At 39.1% G+C, this 14,249-nt stretch overlaps 1 protein-coding gene across 4 annotated transcripts in view; it reads left to right on the top strand.

Moving 5' to 3' along the window:
- Positions 1–722: 722 nt before the first annotated feature.
- The window catches only part of LOC129769853 (homeobox protein ceh-10-like), a 123,448-nt gene continuing 109,921 nt past the window's right edge, over positions 723–14,249 (top strand). Inside the window, exon 1 of one of the 4 annotated variants that reach the window (XM_055772351.1) lies at positions 723–1,758. In XM_055772351.1, the coding sequence (XP_055628326.1) occupies positions 1,410–1,758 (349 nt within the window). In that variant the 5' untranslated portion in view covers positions 723–1,409. The remainder of the gene's footprint in view (positions 1,759–14,249) is intronic. The other 3 variants (XM_055772352.1, XM_055772349.1, XM_055772350.1) reach the window with 3 other exon arrangements.

Below are 14,249 nucleotides of genomic sequence, written 5' to 3' on the forward strand. Positions count from 1 at the left end.
TCTTTTAATTAACATGTTCTCATGGTTAAATTCGTAATAACATTACAGATTTGAGTTGGTGGATGCTCGGGATTTGTTCGAAACATTCAATCATACACGTTTATATCTCGGACACTTCTCTCTCTTTCAGCTCGTTGTGCTATAGTTTTCATCCGCGAACCATGTTTTTCTTTTCTATATACCAGTTGGGCTCTCTTTCTCTTATTTTTCATTCTTTCGATTTACCGAAGTGAAACGATTCTGTTCCGTAGAGGCTTGTCATCCCCACTTTATCCGATGAAAGGTTCTGATGTGTGAGTGAGCTCGGGAAGAATAGAGCACGCCTATTGCATTGGTAACTCCCCCTTTTTATTGCAGTTGGAGGGGATGTTTCTTGTAGTTTTTCTTGAGGTTTCTCACGAAACACAAGATTCCGAAGTATAACTCAGTGGAGAGAATTCAACCTATGATCGAATGTGAAGCAAAGGTTTCTATCCCTCTCACTGTTGCCTCGAAGGACTTCTTCCATCGTTTGCTTCTTCTATTTAAACATAAGGAAGCTATTTCGCAAAGGTGCCACTACCACTAACGGATTTCTTTGTTTGTGTGTGTATGGTTTAGCTGAATGTTTTTATCGCGTGTACTTTATTCGTGTGCTCCGTTGGTGTGTATTTTTCTCATTTATATCACATCCAGCGTGCTCGCAAGCAAGCCTATTCGATAAAAAAGCACAGCTACATAAAATCTTGTTCTTTCGCATGTGATGCATCTCACAATGGTCCGGTTGTAGTATAATGCGAGAGCTCGCGAAACATCGTCGTTGTCAACGCGAACTGAGGCTGTACCGAATCTAGTTCAGTGAGTGCTTTTGTTTATTATTGCGTTCTTCTCGTCGCGTGTACGCGGTGATAAATTGTTTTATGTACGAGCGGTCATGAACATGATTATGATGACATTTAAATTTCAGTTTTATCGCGATATCGCAACCGTTCGGATGCATTCAATACTTTTCCAACGGTTTTTCGTGGCTTAGTAAAAGTGATATGCTCATATTCTGATAAGGTTATTTAGAACTTCTACTCGCGTGAGAAGAAAAATAAGTCTGCTGGAGTTCGAGGGATATTTCAGACTTCTGCAGCAAAATCAAACAACGAATATCTACGGTGAAGGATCTTAAATATGTGCTGTGGTGATAGATGGAGGAAGTGATAAATTTGCCGTCGGGGTGTGATCATTCTAGAAATAAACTTTACGTGTAACTCTGTGATTCGAAATTGCACAAATTAAAAAAAAAAGTATAGTTCTTCAAAACTGTTCATGATGCAATTAAGGTGATTTATGAAATGTAACAATATAACATTCTCAAAAAACAACCCATCGAAAGCAATTTACCAGTTGAATCTTCAACTTTGAGTGTTGAAAAGTAAAAAATGAATCTAGACTCCTTGCCGCGGCCTGAAACGATTCACGTGACAGCTCCAGGGGCTACTACTCGCCCTCCACAAAACATGCCACAGAGATCGCCTTTCGCAATCCAGGAGTTGCTGGGGTTGAGCGACAGCTCCAGGGCCAGCGGTGTTGTATCAGCTGTTACACCATCACTGTATCCCAGTGTTGGACAGACTCCGTTCTCGGCGGATCCCCATCAGATGCAGATGGCTGCTTCACGAATGGCTTATTTCAATGCACATGCAGCCGTTGCTGCAGCCTTTCTACCCCATAACATGGCTGCCACCGCTGCCGGAGGTTCGCTGCAGTTACATCCTCAATCCACTGCTGGTAAGTTGGCTCATTTCAGTCACGTAGAAGCGATTAGGATGTTCTATTAGATAAGTGTATTTGTATCTTTTTTTTGTTCGACAGCATGAGCAAACGCTGTACCAATTTACTAACTCACTGTGAAGAGAAACCCCGTTATTTGAAACGAAGCAAGGTCAACGAAATATGGCAATATTTACAAGATTTTCAGAGTGACACTGCTTCACAATAAATCACCTGGAAAAGGTCAATGAAATCCTTTATGAAATTAGTTGTCTCTGCCACTTATAAGGCCAGTGCGTGGCAAATGTCTTTGCAATATTTGTTCACACCAAAGTCAATTAAGAATAAAATATTGATGATAATAATAATATTAGAACAAGCAAACAAGGTTAGCAAACAGGAGACAATCCATGTAAAATTGAAAATTGTTTTGAAATTCCGAGTCCATTCGGGGTAACACCGACACCTTCTGTCAGAGTAAAACCGACACCTGGTTTGTGTGTCACAGACAGGAAAAATCTGTTTTTACTTTTTGTAGATACCTCGTGTTTATATTCGAAAGACAAAACGGCAGAGCAGAACTGATAAAACTGCCAAAACCAACGATGAATCGGGCATGTCAACAAAAAGCCTGGCAGAGCTCATGGTATCCCTTCGTTCAACGTTAATCGGGACATCTCACGTGGATGTTCACCTAAGCTGGTATCTTAAAGTGTCCACATAGTATATAGATAACCTCCTAATAATTTGAAATTATTGTAACAAGTTTTCATGCTTTTCTTCAAAGGTGCATATCTTTGAACTTTGGCGATTTTTTAATTGGTTTTACTGGCATTTTCATAATGCGTTACATTTATGTGTGTTTCGTAAGTAGGAATGGAAACTCGTTCGTTCAAAAAAGAAGTTTCAGTGCCTCAGAAATCGTGGGAAAATAAAGTTAGGACAAAAACAAGGTAATTTTCGTAATCTAGGTTTCATTTTCTTTTTTTTCTACATAATAGCCGTAACGTTCGAGGCATTTTTCGAAGCATGGCACGAGTTTTTTCTATTCCGAGCGCGAAGTGCGTAGCGTCCAATTTTTTGAAGTACGATGTAACTGCGTCACGAATTTCCTCAGTGTTATCGAATCGTTGACCGCTGAACGCCTGTTTCATCACCGTACTATTGTGAAGTTTTGGACCGATTAAGAACAAAAGGCCAATACACCTGACAAAAGGAGTGTTCCTCATCCACGATAATGCGTGGCCCCATTCTGCTCGCGTATCTCAAGAGCAATTGAAAAAAATCAAATGGACTGTGTTCGAGCATTCTCTATACTCCCAAGACCTCGCCCCTAGCGACTTTCACTTATTCCTTAACATTACTTAACAAACAAAAAATAAATTGGTGTCAATTGGACTGTACCCTGAATAGCCGCAACCGGTTTGTGGAACTCTGCCGCCAAAACCTTGTGAACTTGTGGGAGTTCTACAAATTTTTCTATTGGACCGATTTCAACCAATTATTTTTTTTAAGTAATTTTGGGTATATTTCCTGTCATCGTACGCAGGATTTTTTCAAAATATTGATTTTTGAAAAAATGGCGACATTTTTTGTAAAAAATTGCGAGACAAAACTATTCACCAGAATTTTATTTTTCAAAATTAAAAAAAAAAATCCTGCGTACGATCACTAAGAAAAACTATTTCATCGGATGAACCGTTCCGGAGAAAGAATGCGTTTCAAGAAAAACGCGTTTCTTACGCAAAGACTTAGGTCCACTTAATGGCTTTGTAACTTTGGACACACCTGGGACAAAAACTACAGTAAAGTAGACATATCAGAAAACATTTTAAGCCAGAAATATTTTTATATATTTTTTTTTCAAGTTTTCATAGTGTACTACCTCCTTAACCCTTTCACTACGGTGTGCTCCATCGGAGTGCCCTCGTACACACAGATCGTCGCGCGGGTGTCGCCTATGGACGACGCTCATAGAGAAAGGGTTAAGGAAACTTTTTTCTCATTCATCTCAGAAAAAAGGTTTTTTTTTTAATTTTGTAACGAAAACTATTTTTTAAAGCTACTCTAAAGTTCGTAGAGGAACCTATCTGTTTTGACGTAGTATTACTAGAGTTATTTTCTATTAGTACTTGGTTGAGATTTCAATGCCAAATAATACCGCTTGACTGTTTTCTGAGTGGTATGTTTGGGAATGCGCATGTGCTAGTGTGAGTTGTTAGAAATTATGAAATATCTTCGCCTGAGCGGGAATCGAACCCGCAAACCCTGACATGATATGTGAATGCTTCTTGACCATGGGAGCCAGATTACAATCCCTAATACAGGTCAGACTCGATTATATACAATTTTAGGCTAGATAATATGCAGTTTGAGTAAAAAAATATATTTCAAATATGACTCATTTCAAGAAAAAATAAAGTATCTCAACGTTAAGGAATTGTTTAAAATAATATTGCAGCTAAATTGAGAATGATAGGCATTTGGTGTCAAAAACAAACTGTAGAGCGGTGAGCTTTAATTTGGTTGATAGAAACAATCAAATTTATTGTGCATTTTTGGAATAATATTAATAACAACACCTTAAAAACCACTAACTTTTAAATTTACCACTTCCAAAATGTTATTGAAACATATGCATATGCGTAGAAGGATTTTTTTCATTAAATATGATCCTCTTTCATCTCCTGAAAGAATTCGGATGTTTAATTAAGATTTAATTACTTTAAGAGGACGGATCAACAATAAAATTCTTCTTTTATATTAAAACAAAACAAAAAATATATAATTGTATTGAAGAATTTAAAAAAATTACTCGATTATATACAGGATTTGATAAGTGAACAGAATTTAGATACTGTATATATTAGAATCCGCCCTATGGTGCATTAGAAGTCACACACACTTGTCGACCATATCTTGCAACACTCTGAATCGTTGTCGTAGCTGCTACAAACAAGAATATGAGCATTTGATATTTTGATTTTGAACAGCTCCCAGGCATGAAATTCTATAAGGCCACTGCAAGAGAAGATGTCCCCAGCAAATTTAAGTTCGCTTTTGCAGAGAAATTTGCCAGGACGTTCTTGATTTAGCAAGAGATGAACAGCTGCGTCAGAAAATCAAGGCTCTCGTCACAAACAAGACAATGGACTCGAAAATATATAGAGAAGAGGTACTTGCAGGAAAGTCTCCTTCCGTTTATTAAGACTCATAAAAGTCCGTGTAAATCAATTCTAAATGAATCAAGTTTTATTGGCATGATAAACATTAAGAGATACTGGCGCATCAACCTGTCACTTCTGAAAATCGCCCATATTCCTTATTGCATCATACTCAAGTTATCACGAAGATTTAGTAAAAAGTTCAAGTTTCCTCTAAACCCCTTTCATTTCACATTATTCGAGCAAAACCTATACAAACTTGATTCCGATTTAATTTGTCAATCTTTTAAACATCCATCAAGTCCAAGATTTTGCGTAACCCAATATGTTTTGTAAGGAAAACGGCCGAAGAAGTTAATTTATCTGCAACATTCATCAAATTTCATGCATCTTCCAGAGCCAGAATAAAGTGCCACTTGATCACAGAGCGGATAAGGGAGTTGAGAGTGACTCGATCGAAGACGTTGTTGTCGTTTTTGGGAAAAGAAGACAACGAAGAACATACACCAACTTTCTGTCAGATCGGTCTGTTGCTTTGTGTTTAGCATTCATTTGAATCGAGGAAGTCGATCGATTTTCATCAAGAGAATACATCAGCTCACGCCTCAGCAGTTGTGGTCGCAACATTATTGGAAAAAGAGTTCCATGGTTCGTTTCACATTCTCCAGACTTGGATCCCTCTGACTACTATTTGTTTTTTCTTTGCTGTATTAGACTTTTTGGCTGATTCATTACGCGGACACGGCTTTACTTCTATTCCAAAGGAAGAATGTCGGGAGTTAGAGTTGAACTCATGACCTTCTGTTTGAGATTTACGGATGTTAACCACTACGCCAGGCCATCTTAATTTTTGCGCGGACTTTTCAAAATACCATTGTATATTGGTATTGGCATGTTGAAGAACCACGTTGATTAACTCGATGTTCTACAGCAGGATTGGGGGCCTCGTCAATCGGTTGTAATGTCGGACTCAACGCTGCCTGATGTAGAACATACAGTTTTGGTCGAATGATACATGGCCATCCAGAATCCTGCATATAAGCGTACCCCGTATAAGGTCTTCCGATGAATGGCGTGAGTAATCTGTTTATCGCGTTGCATAAGTGCAAGTTTCGTATTGCATATATCTTCCAGACAGTTTTTTCAAAAGTGGATACTAGCAAAAGAAAAGCGTTTTACTTCGATAAAGGGGAAAACGCGAGTAAGGCAGTTGAAAATGTAAATAGTGTTTATGATACACAAATTGAAACAGCCGAACAATCACCATGTTGAGCTCGTCGATTTCGTTGACGTTCTGTTCCAGTTACCGGAAATGTTGACAAAATAATTGAAAAAGTAGAGTGCAACCTGTTAAATCTTTTGGTTCTTTTTGAACAAAGCTGTAATTCACAAAAATGCATCATACATCGGATCGCGAATTTGAAGAGGATGTTACGAGAACGTCGAGCGGAAATGGTCGAAACAATAGACTTTTAGAACGATCAGGGCGGGTTTGCCGTGTGTTCGGCAAGATTAAAAGGGAATCATGCTGCCATTCTACGGCCTAACTGTTATTTTGGAACAGTAATATTAACAATTGAACTGTCTGAAGTAAATAACAGCTCTAATAAGTCCTACATTAGCCATAGGAAGAGGAATTGGATTTCAAAATGTAACATCAGGTCTCTCACAGCGATAGTAACTCACCAGAAGCTGCGATAGGTTCATTGAGAGGTTCAGGCATTTACCTCATACTTATATTTATCATTATCTTCGTTCTAGACGTACAAACTGAATAATGTTTAAAAACTATACAATATTCTCTTAATTTTAAATGTGATTTTGAACATATTCAGATCAAATTCGTCACTGATTATATGAATCGCACGAAGACACGAGTCTAACGGATTGTTGTAGCCATAGTTGGTCCTGTAACGGGGAAGTGCCAACAGAAACTAACTCCAGGTTTAGACTTGGCAATAAGTGATTATCACCTGTCCCTATCTATGACGAATGATTTTTTTCAGGACAAGGGGTAAGTTGTGTCTATCATAGAACAGCAAAGGAGACTTAGTCGGCTCGCACACCGTAGCAATAAGCAACTAGTAACCAGCAAAACACAATATACAACAATAAACAATCTACTTGATGAACGAAACTTGCCTAATTATGGGTGATATAGTTGCTTTTCAACCGACACGCCGTATTGCTAGCGATATATGTTGCTCTACAAAGACAACAGCGATATCGTATTGCATCGTTGTGCGAGATCAGCAACCGTCTCCGATGTGCGAACCGTCTTAGGACTAACGTTGGCTCAGTAAAAAATTGTTTGTCAAACATCTGAATCAATTCTCAATGAATAAATGAATGGATATTTACAAATATTGCTGACAGTTATCCTTGTGATTCATACAGGAAATACATAAATTTCAACTATTCATTCTTTGTGTGGACACCGACTGGACAACATCGTTACTGGACGAGCTGGACGACGAGGGATCGAGTGCCTTTCTCAAGGCAATGAGGGTGGAGGTGTAGTGCAGGAGTAGAGTAAAGTTTTCCAAGGGCCTTTCTCAAGGCTAGAGATGAATGAACTGAAAAAGTTTAAAGTCCCTATAACACGTTCGTCGCCCAACGCGACGTTTTTGAGTTTCTCGCAGGGCCCAATTTGCGAATAAATTATTAAATCAAGATCAAACTTAGTTTGTAGATAACTTTTACATGATCTAGCAATGTTTGTTTTCAATTGAAAAAGAATTGATCACAATAACACATGCCAAAGTCATATTCCAAGGGTCTTGCAAAAAACTGCAGTACAAACCATCCGTACTATAAATTAATAAAAAGTTTAGTATAAACAGTATAATATTATGATTATGATTTTATTATTTTTCTTCATAACCTATAGTTACAATTAGGTGCATATTCTATCAAATTCCTTCTAAAAATCCTATTCAATTTGAACGAGGAAAGTGTCACCCATATGTGGGTGACGGGGCGTCGAAAGTGATAATACTAAACCTAACCTAACCTTCAACTATTCAGCCCTAAAAAGAACTGATAGGTTTTCGTGGCTTTGAGAAGCAGCTGAGAATGGTTGGTTCATGATTTATTCTTATTCTTGCCGGTATGTACCAGCAAACTTGTTTTTGTGCGATCCTTTTTTGAGCGATTTTTCATTTGTGCGATTCTTTTTGCTAGATTTCGTTATTTGTGCGATTCATGTTCCGATTGATTAACAGAAACGCATAGAAAGTGTCGTATGTATGAAGATTTGCTCAAAAAAGGGTTGCATGAAAACAGGTTTGGTTGTATCTCTTTTTCTAGACACCCACTGCCGCCACAGACGATTCAATGTTTCACCACAACCATTATCTTTTTTTGACAATGCATAATATTAGGCTGTCAAAAAAGTCCTGCGGTATTTTTTTTGAATTTTCATTTGTTCATAAAATTAGTTACAATCATCTGTTTTAAGTCAAATATGCGCCGCTTTGTTCGATGACTTGTTCCCAACGAGATGCCAACTTCATAATACCCCTGTTATAGAAGCTCGCTTCCTTATTGGCAAAAAACTCGGATAGCCAATTTTCACAGGCCTTTTTTGTGGCTAACTTCTGACTACCTAGCTCGTTCGCCATGTACAAAAACAGGTGGTAGTCACTTGGTGCAAGGTCCGGACTATACGGCGGATGCAAAAGAACCTCCCATCCGAGCTCCCGGAGCTTCTGGCGCGTCACCAAAGAAGTGTGTGGCCTGGCGTTGTCCTGATGGAAGACAATGCGGCCTCTGTTTATCAAAGATGGCCTCTTCTTCATGAGTGCTACCATCAAGCGGTCCAGTTGTTGGCAGTACAGGTCCGAATTGAGCGTTTGGCCATAGGGAAGCAGCTCATAATAGATTATTCCTTGACAATCCCACCAAACACACAGCAGAACCTTCCTGGCCGTTAATGAGGGCTTGGCCACCGTCTGAGCCGCTTCAGCGGGCTTCGACCACGACCGTTTGCGTTTCACGTTGTCGTAAGTGACCCACTTTTCATCGCCAGTCACCATCCGCTTCAGAAACGGGTCGATTTTGTTGCGATTCAGCAGCGATTCACATGCGTCGATACGGTCAAAGATGTTTTTTTTGCGTCAACGTGTGTGGCACCCATACATCGAGCTTCTTTGCGAATCCAAGCTTCTTCAAATGGTTAATAACGGTTTGATGACTTATCCCCAGCTCTTAGCCGATGCTACGGCTGCTACTATGCCGGTCTTTCTCGGCTAATTCAGCGATTTTGTCGCAATTTTCGACGACAGGCCTTCCGGAGCGTGGCGCATCTTCGACGACTTGTACACCAGAACGAAAACGTTGAAACCATCGTTGTGCGGTGGAAATGGAAACTGTATCGGGTCCATAAACTGCACAAATTTTATTGGCAGCTTGAGATGCATTTTTGCCTTTGTCATAGTAGTACTGTAAAATATGTCGGATTTTCTCTTTATTTTGCTCCATATTTGCAACACTTTAACTCACGAACGACTTAACCAAACAAAACACTGTCAAGGACTACATTATAGCGCGAATACCTTTCCAACAGGCTATAGTATGACTCGATACAATGAATACAACTAGAACTACGCGCTTACAACGACACCTCGCGGAAATACCGCAGGACTTTTTGGACTGCCTAATATCAATAACGCATACGTGTTTCAACCGTACAGAACCACTTTTCATTCAGCGGTATGAAACCCGACCATGTAAGTCCAATTGAATATTTCTTTTCTGTCAGTGCAAGATCGCTAATATGCTGCTTTCGTGCGTATTCTAAGGATGCATTCTGAGATGAAAAATGTTGAACGTCCGTTCAACATGATATCAAAATAGAAACGGGATGAACTAGAGGGAGCCCAATAGACGTGGTGCTTTGGCTGGCAGTGACGACATGCATATCCAACCGCTGAACAATAATGACTGAGTGGATTTTCAAGCAAGATATTATTCATAAACTTTAAGATTCCAATAGTTTACTTTCAGAGCAGTTTATAAGCTATTGAAACAAGTTTTTTTTTCCAAAATATATATATTTTTATCAAGGCTCATATGTCGTTAGCCTCACGGGGCCGGGAGTTCAATACTTTGACAATTTTTCTTATTATCTATGTTAGTAATATGTGACCGATTACTCGTGGTTGGCTCGAGGTTAGTATTACAAGTATTTTCGTAATGGAGAGGTTGCTGTCTCCAATGCTCTGTACGTGTGCCGGACACGGGATACTTCCTATTGGCCCACCTAGTCTGTACCTCATATCTAGCGTGGTGCGTCTTTCTCGACTCGAGGAATCCAGGATTTGGCCCGTGTATCTGTAAAGAGTGTGTGTATGTATTGCCGCGACTAAGTAAAAGTTTATCGATCGGATAGGAGTGATATGAAACAGGGACACAACGAAGGAAACATCATTAAACGTTGACATCGGCGTTTCTGAGGAACAGGTATAGATGAAGCAGAAGATCAGGATCACGGCTACCTAAGATATCCCGGACGGGGATCTCCGATTGTCTGCCTTGTGCTCTCAGTGCTCTAGAGAGCTGAGAGCGAGCAGCATGGAACCGGATACACGACCAGAAAACATGATCGATGTCGTGGTAGCCATCGCCACAATCACAAATATTGTTTGCTGCGAACCCAATGCGACAGAGATGCGCGTTTAGGTTGTAGTGATTGGACATAAGCCGAGATATCACGCGAATGAAATCACGACCTACATTCAATCCCTTGAACCATGCACTCGTCGAGACCTTAGGGATAATCGTGTGTAACCAACGATCGGACTCATCTCCACTCCACATGCGCTGCCAACTTACGAGCGTGTACTGACGAGGAATGTGGAAAAATTCATTATAAGCAATTTGCCTTTCAAAAAGAGTGAAAGGCAAATTCACATTTCCACATTTGCCTTTCAAAAAGGGTGAAAGGCAAATTGCTTATAATGTTGTTGCAAGTTGTAGGGTCAATAAGTAACAAAAATCACTCATAGACATTTTATCCTTCGAATGAAGTGAGTATCGTACCATTTCGTTCGGCCACTAAAGAGTTAGTAACACTAAAAACTTTGACCCCCAAAGTAATGCTCTCGTTTCCCAAACTTTGAACATACACCCCAGTTCAGTAATGAAAGACGAAATCCTACCTCAACATTTTTAATAAATAGTTTTTTGCCAACAGGAGCGAGGACAAAGCTGTGAGGGGTGTGAGAGATTCGGGTTTCTATGAGATTCATCGAACAGTTTCACTTGAATCTTGATCATTCAATCATTAACCCTTCTTTGCATGATGTTTTCTTTATTGGTGAAATGAATCAAGATCCAGACACTATCAACCTAAAGTGAACTTGTTCTTTAAAATAATTATAAATTTCCCCCATTATGTAAAGAAGGATTGAAGGTTTACACTTTCTGGGGTCTAGGGCCACCATTTTCGAAAATGTCAGAACATAGTTAAAGAGTCTTACTATACAATTTCACGATGAGGTCATCGAAAACAAATATCTTGAGTACTCTATGCTCTTCACGATTTAGGGGGGTTAGTTTGTTTTCCATGAACATGGGGTAGAATTCACTTTTATTCGTCTTTTCCGACGTGATTTAACAAATATCAACTGCACGTTACCACATTATATTCATAACCAGCGAGAACTATACGTAATTGTATGATTTTAATTGATGAAAAAATTACTGAAAATAGCATTTTCACATGGATGTGATAGGCTACTGAATATAAACACAAATATAGACGCCATGATGTTAAAAGCAGTGTATGCTATGTCACCCGGAACTTCACTATCTTCATCACCTTTATTTCCAGTAGTCTACCAACGAATACACTCTACGCAAATGTGGAGAAAAATGTGGTACTCTACATATTTTATCGATCTTTTTTACATAATCATTCCATTCATTTGAACACGATAAACAATAAAACTAAGACACTAACGAGAAACCAAAAAAGCATATATTTTCAATTTGAAAAATTTTGCTTACTAGCTATTTCTAAAAATATTTGGACTGTGTCTTATCGCTTGCGTACATTTAATGACCAGCAGCGCCTCTAACACGAATCTGTGTCTTTGAGCATGCAAAATCGGTAATGTGTATGTTTTCTCCATTTAAATAAAAAAAACACAAATTCCTCAGTTTTTATGCTCACAAGTTACTCTCGTTGTACCGTAAACATACCTCTCTCTAGCGTAAGCAATTAGGAATGTAATATAATACTTTTCAATAGGTTCTTTGTTCATGTAATTCGTTGTTATGTTTTTCGCATGTTTCGCAGTTAAATTGAATGCATTAATTAACTTTACCATTGCCCGCTAATTCGTTGTCAAAGATAGAACTACGGCTCAAACTCAATTAACTGTAGTAGGGTCTCATGTGCCAAGGAATTCGGCTCCGGATGAAACTCGTGCGATTTGCAGCCGTAGGACACTTAAGCGTCTCAACCGAAATGGAAAATTGAAATCGGTCTTCAAACTTCCTCTGGCTCGCGGCACCGACTTGACATAAGAAGCAATTTGATTCTTCTGAGATAAGTTCAGTTCATATCTCTGTAATAATGCTAATATTTTTGTCGAGTTTCAAACACGTTTCCTCGGCCAGAGCCGGCGTTAGGCAATCTTATCGTGGTAAACTGTAAAATCCAGTGTGTTTACAATGGAAAGAAGAAGAATCGAAAGCGTATTCAAAACTCACAATCTGGTATTAACGTAAAACAATGGAAACAAAATCTTTATACCACGACACAATGGATAATGAGAGAAAGAAGTGTCATGTCACACATTTCCACATTGTGTGTGTGTTTATGTGGAAAAAGTACATGCAAATTAAAGAATCATACGAGAGTGTTGGGAAGATATTCTTTGATTGTTGGTTTTGAATGGTGGATTCCAAAATATATCAATGAACAAAAGAAGAGTCAATAATTCGAGTGTGTAACTATTCAGCATCTATTTATGCTATCAAAATTTTGGAAACGGATTGTCTCTGGTCGTGAATTTAAAGGAACTGACTGCTAGAGTTTACCGGAAAAAAGATTGGCTTTCAACTCTCCGAAATGGCATCCGCAACGTGCGCTATTTGTATATGCTTTTATTCATCGAATCGAGCCAGTTTAAATTTGACTCTTTCCGTCCTTTGAAGGGAAAAGTTGATGTCCTTGCGACGGTAGTTAATGCTGGGACCATGTTTGTGTTAGTGAATTTACAGCATATAGACATTAACGCTGCACCAACACGAACTTGAGACGGAACGGCAGCATTCATTCATACATCGTGGCAAACAGCCACTAGTGTCCGCATGAGGGGCGCCGAATAGTGTCGATCCTCCAGAATCCTTGATGCACAATCATAACGGGTGATGAAAATTGAAGCCTTGAACAGTACTAGCTCATGATTCAGTTTCCGTCGGGGTGGCTTTGGCATATTGCCGGATTGAATAACAACTCAGCTCATATCTCCGGGTCGCACTGTGGCAATTATCAAGAGGTGCCGGAGCATAAATCATCGTTACAAGTACAGGTGTGTTCCGGTTTTATCACGTTTGGCTTTGTTTTATGTTTACCACCCCTTACCCCGTCGGGTACCTTCCCCTGCCCGCGTCTGTTTTATTTGGAACAAAGATATGAGGTGTGGTGCTCTTTTTAACTGAATGCTGGAAAAATATTATTAAGCGTGAGTTTCGTTGTTGATTGTGCTTCTACGAGTGAAATGTTGCTGGCTGCACTGAGAATGATGATGTTGTATTATGAGGTGTTTATGCAGCGCGAACTTGAGATGTCTGCAGGCTTCAATGATACAACTGCGAAAAAGATAATTCACTATCAGATATCAAATAATTCACTTTGTAGTTTCGTACACTTTGTTTTGCAGCCAAAATTTAAATTGTGGAAACGATGCTGTCGACATAATTTCGATTTGGCCCAATTATAACAACAAAAAGTAATTGCACAATTTCGTCATGCCATTTCTGCATCTGCTTTACGATCTGTTATCCTTGCTTGGAAGCAATAATCTTTCCCGTCTCATGGAGAACCACATAGGGATAGCAAAACCTGCAGTCGTTTTGCTTCCTCACCACCAGTTCGGTTTTGTATTGTTCCAAAAGTGAAATATCATCAAAAGCCACTTGTGACACTTCTTTCATACAATATTCACACCTCGGAAGATGAGTGGGAAAGGCTCAACCAAATTAACGAGGCCCCTGATTTGGTGCTTAAAAGTGGCATCACAACTGTTTTAAGTAGCTAAACCAATTCGAAGAAAAACAATATGAAATATCAGAGTAACCGGATTAAAAAAAACATTCTCATAACAAAATTGA

This window comes from Toxorhynchites rutilus, chromosome 2 (genome assembly GCF_029784135.1).
Source record: "Toxorhynchites rutilus septentrionalis strain SRP chromosome 2, ASM2978413v1, whole genome shotgun sequence".
NCBI lineage: Eukaryota > Metazoa > Arthropoda > Insecta > Diptera > Culicidae > Toxorhynchites > Toxorhynchites rutilus.